Source organism: Boleophthalmus pectinirostris, unplaced genomic scaffold, assembly GCF_026225935.1.
Source record: "Boleophthalmus pectinirostris isolate CB_2022bp ecotype Guang Dong unplaced genomic scaffold, ASM2622593v1 HiC_scaffold_10, whole genome shotgun sequence".
NCBI classification, from domain to species: Eukaryota; Metazoa; Chordata; class Actinopteri; order Gobiiformes; family Gobiidae; genus Boleophthalmus; species Boleophthalmus pectinirostris.
In genome coordinates, this window is record NW_026570971.1 from 5,928,357 (window position 1) to 5,941,936 (window position 13,580).

General features: G+C 44.2%; 1 protein-coding gene across 1 annotated transcript in view; it reads right to left on the reverse strand.

Moving 5' to 3' along the window:
• The window catches only part of kcnk10b (potassium channel, subfamily K, member 10b), a 68,977-nt gene that overhangs the window by 11,980 nt on the left and 43,417 nt on the right, over positions 1 to 13,580 (reverse strand). Inside the window, exon 3 of the mRNA XM_055160701.1 lies at positions 572 to 689. Within this exon, the coding sequence (XP_055016676.1) occupies positions 572 to 689 (118 nt within the window). The remainder of the gene's footprint in view (positions 1 to 571; positions 690 to 13,580) is intronic.

A 13,580-nucleotide genomic window follows, 5' to 3' on the forward strand; every position in this document is an offset into this window, starting at 1 on the left:
AAGCCCTGGTCTGTGTTACTCATCAGTGTCTCTGAACATGTGGAGAGTGTGGTTCAGTACAGTCTGACACAGAAGCTCACAGCACGACAAGAACTCAGCTCATCTTCTGTATCACCTGGAGTCCAGACATTATGAACAAATTAGGTTTTATTTTCATCCTTTTTAGTCATGTTTTCTGGAGCACCTGCAGCTTGTACTTTTCCAAATGTCAGGAAAATAAATGTGGAAAATGAAAATTTAAAGACATAAATGTAAAGTACATAAAATATAAAAACATACCATAGTGAACATATGTGTTGTTTGTTTTTCATGCAGTATACACTATTGAATCTGCAGACTGTACCTTCTTTATAGAACATGTATTGATAAGTATCCTCCTCCCACAGCCTGTCAGCACTGATACTGTTAACACTGTCACAATCTATAGTCCTCACACATGAAGGTGGTTAGATGTTTCTCCTGACAGTGCACCTCTGACCCTGACCTCTGGACTACAGTGTACTGGTCAGACTGAGTGGTAATGTCCATAGTCCTCTGCTGTGAGTGAGTGTGCTCAGAGAGGAGGAGTCACCTATAGTAGTGATGACCGTCCCGGCGAAGAAGAAACCTCCGTCCAGGTCCCAGTAACTGGAGAAGTGCGAGGCGTTCCCCAGAGGACTGACCCCCGCGTTCATCGCATCAATCGCGTGCTGTGGACAGAGACAGAGACAGAGGCTTAGTCTTAACTCAGAACTCAGAACTGTTTGTAGCGTGGGCTCTTAAGCAAAAAAAAGTTCATTCACAGTATATGTACAGGCCATGCTTCATGTGAAAGCTCAGACTTCATCACTGAGCTGCAGAGGATGCACTAGCACTGATCCATGATTGACTGCTGAGTTTGAGGTCAAATCAGAGCTCAGTATATGGACAGACCACGCCTCATGTACATGTAATCACTTTGACAACCAAATGTCCAGTGTTATTATGATTAACTATGTGAACAAGACTTAATCCACAGAAAATGACCTCTGTGTCGTACCAGAGCGCTATGCCATGCTGAGACTTTTGATTCTGTAAATTTCATACTTTTTGCAAACATTTAAAGCCAAACTATGTCACTTTCTGGAGGTGGCACGTCAGTCTTCACAAAGATGAATTTTATTTTGCACTTTGGAATATTACAGTCAGAGGAACAACATGTCCAAGGTTAAATAAGAGCCAGGATCCCACTAAACATTAGACGTGTTATGGACGTGCAGATCATGTCTATATTGCATCTGACCGTCCAAGACCAATTCTGGACTAAAAAATGACATGCAAATTATGTCCACCATTTGGACATCTAACTATGACCCGACTTGGACGTCAATCTGCAGTTAAACATTTGAACTGCAGACTCAGGGACTTTTATGGACGTCCTGGAGACATCTCACGCAGGCACAGGAAAATTATATTATTAATGATCATGGAAGTTCTGCATGTTAGTGAGGGAAAAGTTGGTGAATTTTAAGTTTGATGTTTGAAGTTTGAAGGTGGAGAACGTATTAACTGTATCCTCCATTTTCCTGTAGCTTTGTGTGGCTCAGTAGCAGATTGAACTGAAGTATGGAGTGAATGAATAATGCTCTGTAAAGCATCTCTGAGTGTCCAGAAAAGCACTTTATCAAACTGATGCTTTCTTATTAACCCAAAACATGCTACACAGGTCTCCATGAACAGTTGATAGTCAAGGTCAGTTAAAAAATACAATCAATTCAATCACTGTGTGTCCTGAGGCAAGACACTTCACCCACATTGCCTAGTATGGAAGTGGTGTGTGTGTGTGAGTGATGGTGGTGGTCGGAGGGACCGATGGCGCCGATTGGCATGGCAGCTGCGCTTCTGTCAGTGTGCCCCAGGGCAGCTGTGGCTATAATAGTAGCTTACCATCACCAGGGTATAGAGCGAATGAATAATGCTGAATAATGCTCTGTAAAGCGTCTTTGGGGACAGAAAATTTCTGTGAAAGCGCTATATAAATAAAGACTTACTTACTTACTTATTATTATTAACGTAAAAAAGATATCGACAACGACCTCATTTGGACTAGAATTAGCCTCATCTGGAGGTCCTTGGAACATCAACACTGGATGACCGAAGACGTTGGAATAAAGACGTTATCTGGCGTCACAGTCAGTGGACCGAGATTAAACATACAAAAAGATCCTAAAAGGACGTTTAAACTTTTTTTTTCCGCAGTGGGTTCGTGGAGATGTAAGTCTATAAGGGGCTTTAAAGTGACAGTGTGAGTCCACGTCCTGCCTCAGCCTTCAGGTGTCCCTCTCTTATGTAACTGCGGTGAGGTAACACAGGAGGGGATCGATACGAGGGTCAGACATGAGACGGAGACGGAGACGGAGAGAGGGGCACACTGGGAGATCTCCTGATAATAGACCAACGCAGAGGAAAGGGTGAGATTACAGACATTACACCGGAGTACCACCGAGAAACCAGAGGAGGAGAGGAGAGGGGGAGGAGGAGAGAGACGAGAGAAGAAAAGAGACGAGGGGAGAGGGGAGGATGAAAGACAGGAGGAGAGATGGGAGAGAAGAGGGGGAGGAGAGCGACGTGGAGAAGTGTAGGGTGAAGGAGAGAGAAATGACAGAGAGTAGAGAGAACGGGAGAGAGGGTGAGAGAAGGGGAGGAGGAGTGAGAGGAAAGGAGAAGAGAAGAGGAGAGGGAGGGAGAGAGAGGAAAGGAGGAGAGAAGAGGAGTGAGGGGAGAGAGAGGAAAGGAGGAGAGAAGAGAGAGAGAGAGAAGGAGGAGAGAGAAGGAGAGAGGGGGAGAGAGAGAAAGGAGGAGAGAAGAGGAGAGAGAGGGAGAGAGGAAAGGAGGAGAGAAGAGGAGAGAGAGGGAGAGAGAGGAAAGGAGGAGAGAAGAGGAGAGAGAGAGGGAGAGAGAGAGAGGAAGAGGAGGAGAGAGAGAGGAGAGAGAGAGAGGAAAGGAGGAGAGAAGAGGAGAGAGAGAGAGAGGAAGGAGGAGAGAAGAGGAGTGAGGGGGAGAGAGAGGAAAGGAGGAGAGAAGAGAGGAGTGAGAGGGAGAGAGAGGAAAGGAGGAGTGAGAGGGAGAGAGAGGAAAGGAGGAGAGAAGAGGAGTGAGGGGAGAGAGAGGAAAGGAGGAGAGAAGAGGAGTGAGAGGGAGAGAGAGGAAAGGAGAAGAGAGAGGGAGAGAGCGTAAAGGAGGAGAGAAGAGGACTAGAGTAGAGAGAGACGAGGAGGAGAAAAGAGGAGTGAGGGAGAGAGAGGAGTAGAGAGAGGTTGAGGAGGAGAGAAGAGAAGATGAGAGGAGAGGGGAGAGAGTTGAGAGAGATGGGGAGGGAGAAAAGAGACGGGGGAGAGAGAAGAGGGCAAGAGAAGGGGAGGAGAGAGAAGAGAGGAGAAAAGAAGAGAAGAGTGAGGGGGAGAGAGGACAGAGAGGTCAGGAGAAATCCACTCCTCCACTGGGGGATTTGCGCTCACAGATCACACAGATTGTCTGACATGTAAAAGAAACACTAGAAGTTTTTACTCCAAGTCATGGAAAAAAAAAAAAGTCTCTGCACTTGGTTTTTACTGTGGTCCAAAGTTCCTCAGTTACCTTATGCACTTTAAGCATCTTAATTATCCATTTATTATTTGTTTCTAAGTGTTTTTCGCAACAACTAGCATGCTAAGGGCACACTTCTGGATTCTCTGGCAATAAAAAACTTTTTAAATTGGATATAGACAGAACACAGAGGTCTCATGTTGACCTCAAGAGCTGCTGAGACAATTTATGTATTTTTTTGCTTGAAACAAATTGGGTACATGTCCTTTAAAGGTGCATTGTGTAACTTTTATAGTGAAGCCAGCTTGTTTCCATGGAGATACTGTACGTTTGAGGATATACAGCCCGAAAACCAAACCCTAGTATTTCCTGTTCAGTGCAAGAGATGTTGTTTCTGCCTAGAATCTTCCACAATACGGCATTAAACAGCCTGCTTGGAGAGAACCAGGAGATGCTACCAGGCCACATTACAGATCAGATCTATGGAGGGGACGACCTCATTTGCAATATTATGTATATGTACGTTTTTTCCATTGTGTTTTGCGATAAAATAAACTGAATTAACGAGCAACCGATTGATTTAATGCCAGGCTGTGTAGGGCTGTGCCAAAATATTGAAATATCGATATATCGCATCGTTTAATTTGATGTTACAGTATCGATATCGTGGGCTGCTGTATCGATATATCATGTAATATCGAGAATTTTTGGTATATTTTACAAAATTATTTGTGAAAAGCTGCAAAAGTGTTGACATTTTTACTGTTTTCGTGAGTAAAATTGGTGTTTTTCATACTAACTTTGAACAAACTTAGTGGACTTCGTAAACTTTTAGCATGAGAGCCGTGATTTACCCTTTTTTTCACTGAAACGTATCGAATCGATGTGAAATACTGAATCGAAAAGTTCACTGTATCGAAAAGTGTATCATATCTTAGCCTATGTATTGTATTGACAACTTCTTAATGATACCCGATCCTAGTGCTGTGGAACATTACAGGCAATATCTTCTCCATGGAAACAAGAATATGGAAGGCCAACCACCAGAAAAGCTCCATAGTGCACCTTTAAAAATAAGAAAAATTATTGGTTTGTTAGAAAATAAATTCAAGTCATTACTCTAAACAAATCTGTGCCAAAGGTCTACTACTTAATAGGCGAGTTTCAGCTGATGTCATTGTTATTAAAAGCCCACGTTGCTGCTGGGAAATATTTTGGTCGGAGGCAAGAAACACGGTAGCGTCAAACACAGTGCGTAACCTGTCCTGACCAGTCCTGCTGCATTATCGGATGCACAAATAGAAGCACGGAAGAAGGAAAATGTCTTTTTCGTATTCTGCATGAAAAGAACCTCAAACGGTGAATGAAACGGCTTTCAAACATTCGCAGAGCAAACGTAGAAGATCCTAACAAACCGTGGACTCCAACAAGTTCAACAACACATCGAGACTCTTGGAGGTTTTCATCTTTTCTGCTGTGAATGGCCCAGGAGTTTCCACCAAGTCATTGTGGATATCGCCCAAGTGAATATTTGTCCAGGTAGTTGGCGATTCCGACCAGAAATTTGGTTTGGTCCACCTTTTGTCGGGGTTGAAAAGGGTGATTTGGCTCCGTCGATGCTTATGACCAATTTCTGGTCAAATGGTCTTGGGTCCTCTGCCGTTAGAGTGGATAAATAACCGGGATCAATACCCTTTACGTGCTTTCTCGCTCCGTCCGTCATGTTGAATTAGTGTTTCTTGCCGCCGACCAAAATAATTCCCAGCATGCAACGCGCACTTTTGTCAACAATGAAACTCGCCTATAGGCAAGTCCAAGTCAAGTCTCGAATCACTGAACCATAAGTCCAAGTCAAGTCCAAGTCGTCTGCTTTGAGTTTCAAGTCTTTTCAAGTTTTTAAACCAAAAAAAGTACCAAACAGAGCTTAGATTTTTTCAATTTATATGACTTTTAAGATAAATTGTACTTAAAAAATCAAATCATAGTATATTTATATGTGAGTTTTTATAGAGTATGTAAGAGTTGAAGAAATTAATTTAGTTAGTTTTTCTTTTTTTTAAATGTCTTGACAAGTTCTTAGTGTGAATCATTACGGTCAGAATAGAAAGAATTCTGATTTAAAAGTGCTTCTCAAGTCACCTGGGCCTAAAGTCCGAGTCAAGTCCCAAGTCTTTGACCTTCAAGTCCAAGTCGAGTCCAAAGTCTTAGTCCATTTCATCAAGTCGAGTCTCAAGACCTAAAAATAGTGAATCAAGTCTGACTCGAGTCCAAGTCAGGATTTGCAAGTCCCCACGTCTAAGCAATGTGTGTGAACTGGAGTGTCTTGCTCAAGTACACAGCTACACTATGCAGTAATTGGAGCAGGGATTGAAACACACCAATCTTCCAGTTTTAAGATCTTACTTCTTGTTTTATAATGTTGATTTTTGGTCACTGCCCAAAACCAGAGCTGTGTCAGTTTCTATTCCGGGTTTGTCAAGCGTCCATTTTGGAGCTGTGCCTCATCCATAATGCAAACAGGATATGAAAAATGAAAACGTGGACATATGGGCGTGTTATCAGTAATCATTTATGAGAAAGGCCTCAGTCATTCTTCAATAGACTGGCTCAAAGAATGAATGAATGGACAAGAAGAGGTTGGGCTCATTTTCTAGAACTGATGATCCAGAAATTTCATTAATCTGATGGATTCGAGTCCTTTCACCGACAACACTCACGTCTTTGGGGTTGAATAATGGCACTGCTTTCAGAAACGATCGTGGGAACATCATTTCACTTTTGTGTATTTATGCTGACAGAGAAGATGTTGATCTTTGTGACAGTTTTTGTAACATTTGTCATGAAGTGTGTGGTGGCGGTTGCACATCTGTATAACACACACATACATGACTTACTAATATTGCGCTTCATTCGTGAGTCTTTTCTTAAAAAAAACTTTAAGAAGATGCTGAGAAACTCTGCACCAGATTCACAAAGCGTTTTTTAAGATCGCAAATTCCTTCTTAAGTGACAGTTGCGCCCAATTCACCAACACTCAGCTACGAACACCTTCACACGCTCTTTTACGTTTCATTTACATCATAAATTAATATGTAATATATGTTGTCCTCTGCCTCAAGTGGAGGAGTTCAAGTATCTCGGGGTCTTGTCACGAGTGAGGGGAGGACGGAGCGTGAGATTGACAGGTGGATCGGTGCAGCGTCGGCAGTGATGCGGTCGCTGTATCGGACCGTTGTGGTGAAGAGGGAGCTGGGTCGAAAGGCGAAGCTCTCGATTTACCGGTCAGTCTTCGTTCCTACTCTCACCTATGGTCATGAGCTCTGGGTAGTGACCGAAAGGACGAGATCGCGGATACAAGCGCTCCGGTTCCCCCGGAGGAGCTGGAGGACGTGTCTGGGGTGTAGGAAGTCTGGGAGTCCCTGCTTAGACTGCTGCCCCCGCGACCCGGTTCCGGATAATCGGAAGAAAATGGGTGGATGGATGGATTAATATGTATTTGGTTAGAAACGCCCTCTGAACTTCCAAATATGGCCAGTATGAGTTTGGTGTTATTACACGTGTGAAAGCGCAAAGAAGTCAGGTGGAGCATCTATAGACTATGGTTGTTTTACAGCTTCACAGTGGTGATTTCAAATGTCTAAACTCACATGAACACACTCAGGGGAGGAATATTTAAGTCTCGCTTCCTTCAATCGCAAACCCGTGATAAATAGCAAGCGAGGGGGGCTGGGGTTGGGATGCATAAGAGTGAGCTCTGGTCAGGGGGGTGATGTTGGTGTTGAGTCCAGCGCGGTGCTCAGGTGCAGGGCTGTGACAGAGGCCCATATGGAGGCACTGGGGCTGGGACAGACTGAGACTCACTGCAGCCTGGAGAAACTCTGTTAAACCCAATAGACACAGGCTCTATAAAACTCCTCATTCATGTTATTGGATCGCACAGTAATACGCTTATAGAAAATAATTTAAGAAAATATATAACTTACAATCATGGAGGAATTAGAATTTTTTGTTGCATTATCAGAGCAATAATATTCTAAAACAGTAGAATATTTGTTCTTACAAGTTTTTCCAGAAGAACATTTTTAGTTAAAAAAAAGTTTTGTGAATGCCCAAAATGTTTCTAAGAAGGCTTTAATTACAGATTTGTTCATGAGAAATTTCATGATCGAGGATGTGAATGATGAAGAATCATTCTTGTGGAGAGTCCAACACTTGCTCATCTCAGTGAAGATGCTCGTGCTTTGCCAGGAACATCCCATAGGATTGTATTAAACATCTGTTACCATGGAGACAAGGTGACTTATATACCGTATTTTCCGCACTATTAGGCGCTCTGGATTATAAGGCGCACTGTCATTAAATGGTCTATTTTCAAACTTTTTTCACAAATAAATCACACCGGACTTTAAAGGAAACACAACAGTGTGATGGGTGAGTGGTTTTGTTTGTTTGTGGCGTTCACGGTGACTCTGGGCTTTGTTCAGTTGTGGCGTGTAGGGAGGGTGCTGTCTGGGACCAACGGATTGTCGGCGTGTTCGCAGTGACTCAGTTGTTCAGTCGTGTCTAGAAGTGGCACATTGCGCTCGCTTTTTCGGTTCGTTCCTCCGTTCCGTTCCTCGTCGGCGTGGAGTGATGAGTGTGGCTGTGGGTGTTTTTCGGCGCACGGTCGCTGTCTGCTCCGTGTGTGTTTGCATGCGCTGCGGCTTTGTAGTTTACTGAAGTCGTGCTGGGACACCCGAGTGGATTCGTGTATGGGGCGCTCTGGATTGCGGGGCGCGTGGTCATTTTTTGATGGGGTTGTAGGCTTAAGAGCGCGTCTAATAGCCCGGAAAATACGGTGTGTCATATCTGCATCGTACATATTTTTCATGACGTAAAATCAATTCAGTGCCATGTGGCCTACGTGTGGACCCCCCAGTAGAAAAGTTACACAGTGCACCAGAAAAATCTATGTTCCATGTGCTTAGAAACTTTTTTCACAGTAATGTAGAAAATGTTCTGCCCGTAAGACGACGTCCGTGTTTGGACATGAGCCAAACTGAATCTCTGTGGTCATAAAAACATGAGGGACTCTGCACATGTTCCTGAGTGATGCTCCAGGTGAAACAGTCAGAGTCATTACAGGAGCCGGCAATAAATGTTATTACTGTAGTGAACTTTATCTCACACACACTTTGGAGAACTCGTGTAGAAGTGCAGAGTGTGCCCAACCACCAGGTCGCCCCTCAGCTCCTCCTGCTGACACCGCACTCTTCATCTTCTGTCAGACGTGTCCAGGCCGCGGCTCCGACAGCGGAACGTGCCTCTGCCTCATCAATAATGCACCTGCTCCTCTGGCACACATCTGAGACACGAGCGCGCGCGAGAGGAGGCGAGCGTGCGCGAGGCCGGCGAGATGAAACTACTGCGCGTTACATCGGGTTTATTGAGTTGCTGTGCGCAGTTTTACATCATGTTTTTGTGTATTTATTGTCGCGTGGGAGCGTGGGCGACGTATTGTGGGCAGAGTCTTGTACAGAATGACCTTCAAGAGAGTTTGAATAAAGTCCAAGAGAGCTCGCTAAATGAATCGATAAAGTCTAAAACCTCTTCAAGCATGATTTTGATGAGGTAACAACGTTATAACCTGGTGGAAAGTTTTAAAAATTCATGAACATGTGGCTGTAATCAAGGTTCTATCTTTATTCACCTCTTCTCGTCTGAGTAAATACTGTGTGTAGGTTTTGTTTTCTGTAACAGCGGCGTAAGGGGGGTCTGCAGAGGGACAGAAGCCCAAGGCAAATCTGGTATATTTATGTTTGTCTGAATGTTTATCGATATGTGCTGTTCTCCTTTTCTTAAACCCAGACAGAGTGAGCTGCACCTCTGTACGTCACATGAACCACCACAGCGACATGATCAAAGTAAAGCTTTAGAAATCAAACGATTGTTTTGTATAAGGATTAAGATCTTCTCTGCTTCATCTGCTCCATCTGATCTTCTCCTCTGCTTTATCTGACTCACTGACCCTCTTCTCTGACCCTCCTCCCCTCTGCATTCTCTGACCTTCTCCTCTGCTCCTCTGACCTTCTCCTCTGCTCCTCTGACCTTCTCCTCTGCTCCTCTGATATTCTCCTCTGCTCCTCTGACCTTCTCCTCTGCTTTATCTGACTCACTGACCTCTTCTCTGACCCTCCTCTGCATTCTCTGACCTTCTCCTCTGCTCCTCTGATATTCTCCTCTGCTCCATCTGACCTTCTTCTCTGCTCCTCTGACCTTCTCCTCTGCTCCTCTGACCTTCTCCTCTGCTCCTCTGACCTTCTCCTCTGCTCCTCTGATATTCTCCTCTGCTCCATCTGACCTTCTTCTCTGCTCCTCTCTTTTTCTGCATCCACTGCCCCTCTGCTCTGCTCTGCTCCTCTGACCGTCCGACCTTCTCCTCTGCTCCATCTGCTCCTCTGACCGTCTCTTCTGCTCCACCTGACCCTCTCCTCTGCTTCACCTGATCTCCTTGATCTGATCTTCTCTTCTGCATCCTCTGCTCCATCTGCTCCTCTGCCCCTCTCTTCTTCTGCATCGTCTGACCCTCTCCTCCGCATCCTCTAACCCTGTCTTCTGCTCCTCCGGTCCTCTCACCCTCTCCTCTACATCGTCTGACCCTCTCTTCTACTCCTCTAACTAGCTCCTACGCTCCTCTGGATCCTCTACTCCATCTGCTCCTCTGACGCTCTCTTCTTCTGCATCCTCTGCTCCTCTGCTCCTCTGACCCTCTCTTCTTCTCTGCTCTTCTGATCCTCTCCTCCGATCCTCTGACTCTGTTCTTCTGCATCCTCTCCTCCTCTGACCTGCATCCTCTGACCCTCTCCTTTGCTCCACCTGCTCCTCTGACCCTCTCTTCTTCTCTGCTCTTCTGATTCTCTCCTCCGATCCTCTGACTCTGTTCTTCTGCATCCTCTCCTCCTCTGACCTGCATCCTCTGACCCTCTGCTCCTCTGACCCTCTCTTCTTCATCTTCTAACCCTCTTGTCTGCAGCATCTGACCTTCTTTTCCTCTTCTGCATCCTCTTGATCTTCTCTTCTGCATCCTTGGCATCCTCTGCTCCATCTGCTCCTCTAACCCTCTCTTCTGCTCTTCTGTTCCTCTCCTCTGCATCCTTTGCTCCTCTTATCCTCTCCTCTGCTCCTCTCCTTAACACTTTCTCCTACAGCACGTGCACGTCTCCACACATTCACGTGAGCTCCAGTCGCAGTAACGTTGTCTGCAGATTTGAGCTCAGTCAGCGGCGCGTGTGTGGAATACCAGAGCGGCGCTGAAAAACCCTGTAACCTAATTTAAGAGTCAAGGGGAGGGCTAAAAATAGAGCAGAGTCTTTGTGAATGTTTGATGTGCTGTGGAGCTATTTTTGGAGCCTGGCTCGGGGCGTCGGAGCTCAGATGGAGATGCGGCTGGAGGCGGTTTGGAGAGAAACGTGAGGCTGGAGGGTCTGCCAGGAGTTGTGAGGGCCAAGAGGCTGGTTTGTTCTATATTTAACAGGGATGTTGACCATTTGCTACAGGCGATTTTGATCAATATTAAAGCTCCAATATTCCACAAAACTGATTCTCGTGAGCTTTTATGTTATAATGTTGTTACCTCCTCAAAAACAGACCTGGAGTTGTGTTTTGTTTCATTCATTAGTCTGTCTGCATCTCCAAATCTGATGTCATGATGTGGTAGTTTTCAAGTTTAACAGCTTCTTTTACCTTTAGTTCAGTTCAGATTTGGCAATTCCAGAGCTGAAATCCAAATCCAAATGATTCTAGTGAAGGTGTGTGGAGTTTGAAGAGAGTTTTTGTAAGTAGTTCCTATAGTTTCATGTAAAATGTCAGAAGAATGCAAAAGAAAGCTCCTGTTAAATTAGAAGAGGGGGGTGATATTAAATAAGTTTTCTTCTTCTTCGCACTATTTTTTGGGCAATTTTTGTTATTGTTATAGTTATTTCTATTATGACTTCACTAAAGTTACATGTTCCTTTGTATAAGAAAGTATCTGGATGATTTTTTTTTCTGTTTGAGAGAAGAACTCAGCCTAAATCTGCAGGGTTTGTGCGTTAAACATGTGTCAGTGAAACAAAACACAACTCCAGGTCTGTTCATATTTATCAGAAAATAACATAAAATCGACCCTTTATTTTACTGAGTGCTGAACAGAGGATAGAATTTTCAGTCCCGCTCCCGCCCGTATCTGCGATATTTTGCCCCATTCCCGCTCGCAAATCGCTTTCTTAAGCTCTATCAAGGAAAGAGCAGAGAAGCGGAAAGGATTTGTCTAAAATGTGCGCGATTTTAGACCACGTCCGCAAGTTTACGCTGCTTAAAATGTTTTTATTAATGCCAAATAAAATATCCAGTACAAATGATGCATGATAGGCTTACATGAATCATTTGTATATTTTACTTTACACTCATATTTAGTTTGCGGGACTGTAGTTTATCATCCCACGCGCCCAAAATAAGTTCCGCGCCGCATTGTTTTGCAGGGTTCTACTGGAAAGTGTTTGAGCATGAGCTTAATTAGCAGTTTTCTAAATAATAAAAATATATTGTTATAAGGAAATACATCATTAAATGTCTCTTAAAACTAAAAACTTAAAAATTCTTCCCCCCCCAAAAAAAAAAGTTTGTACGAGATATGAATTATTTAGACTTCTATGTTCTAATGTAGTTTCCTCATCACAAACATGTTCCGGAGTTGTGTTTTGTTTCATTTACACGTTTAATTTAACGCTACAAACCCCGCAGATGTAAAACTGAGTTCTTCTCAAAAACCACTGTTCCACCTTGTGATGTCATGTGGAGGTGCTCCACTTTGTTTTTAAACTCTTCACTAGAATGATTTGGTTGATTTCAGTCCTGGAATTACCAATCTCGACTGAGCTAAAGGTAAAAAGTAGCTGTAGTAACTTGAAAACTCCCGCTTTGTGACATCACAAGGTGGACCAGAGCATTTTGAGCTTTGGAGATAACAGGTAACAGACTATAATAATAAAGAGTGTGAATGAAACAAAACACAACTCCATGACCCAGTTTGTGTATTTCTGCAGTATTATCCAAGTACATGAAAAAAAATCTGAATCTTCAAAGTATTTTATGACATTTCAGCCTCTTGAAGGTCTCCAAATCTCTGCAGCTTCTTTCTACTCATGTCTCTCTCATGTTTTCTTAATGCCTTTCCTCCCCCTCTCCTCTCCTCTGCAGGTCTCTTCTGAACCCCACTGACGCCCCGGTGCTGGTGTTTACCCTCCCTCTGTGTCTCTTCCTCCACAGCGGGGGGCCCTCACCCTCGCTCTCCCTCGCCCCGGCCGTCCCTCTCCTCTCTCGGGTCGGGCCGTGCCAGCGCTGCCCCTCTGCACCACCATCAGTTTCACAGTGGCACCTTGAAGCATCATCATCATCATCAGCAGCGACCTCCAGAAGTTTGGAAAGTACATTTTCAGCAGATGTGGGGGTGAACCTCAACTTTACTGTTCTGTTAAAGGTGCATTGTGAAACTTTTCTGGAACATCTGCCACCTTCTCGTCATTGTGAACTGTTAGGCTACGTTCAGACTGCAGGGCTTAACGCTCAATTCCGATTTTTTTGGCGAAATCCGATGTTTTTGCGAGGTCGTTCACATTTCCAGTTAAATGCGACTTGTATGTGATCCTCCGTGTGAACGTTAAACGGCCCGAAAGTGTCCCGCATGTGCACTGGAGACACGACGACGTCAACCGCAGCGAGCGTGCTCTGTGTTTTGTGGGAAATATTATGTGTTGGTCATGCTAATTCACCCAAAATTATGGACTTTGGAATGACAACAGGGTGGAAAACACGTATGACTATCTATAGTCTATATAACATGTTTTTCTGTACTTTGAGTGCCATAAAGAACATGTTTTTCTGGACTTTGAGTGCCACGAAGCAGAAAAACTGACATATGTGGACCCCGTGGCATGTTCCCACCCATGATAAGGTGCACTGGGTCAGCAGTATTGTTCATTTTCTTGCTGTATATGCTAAATCAACAAGTTAATGTTTTG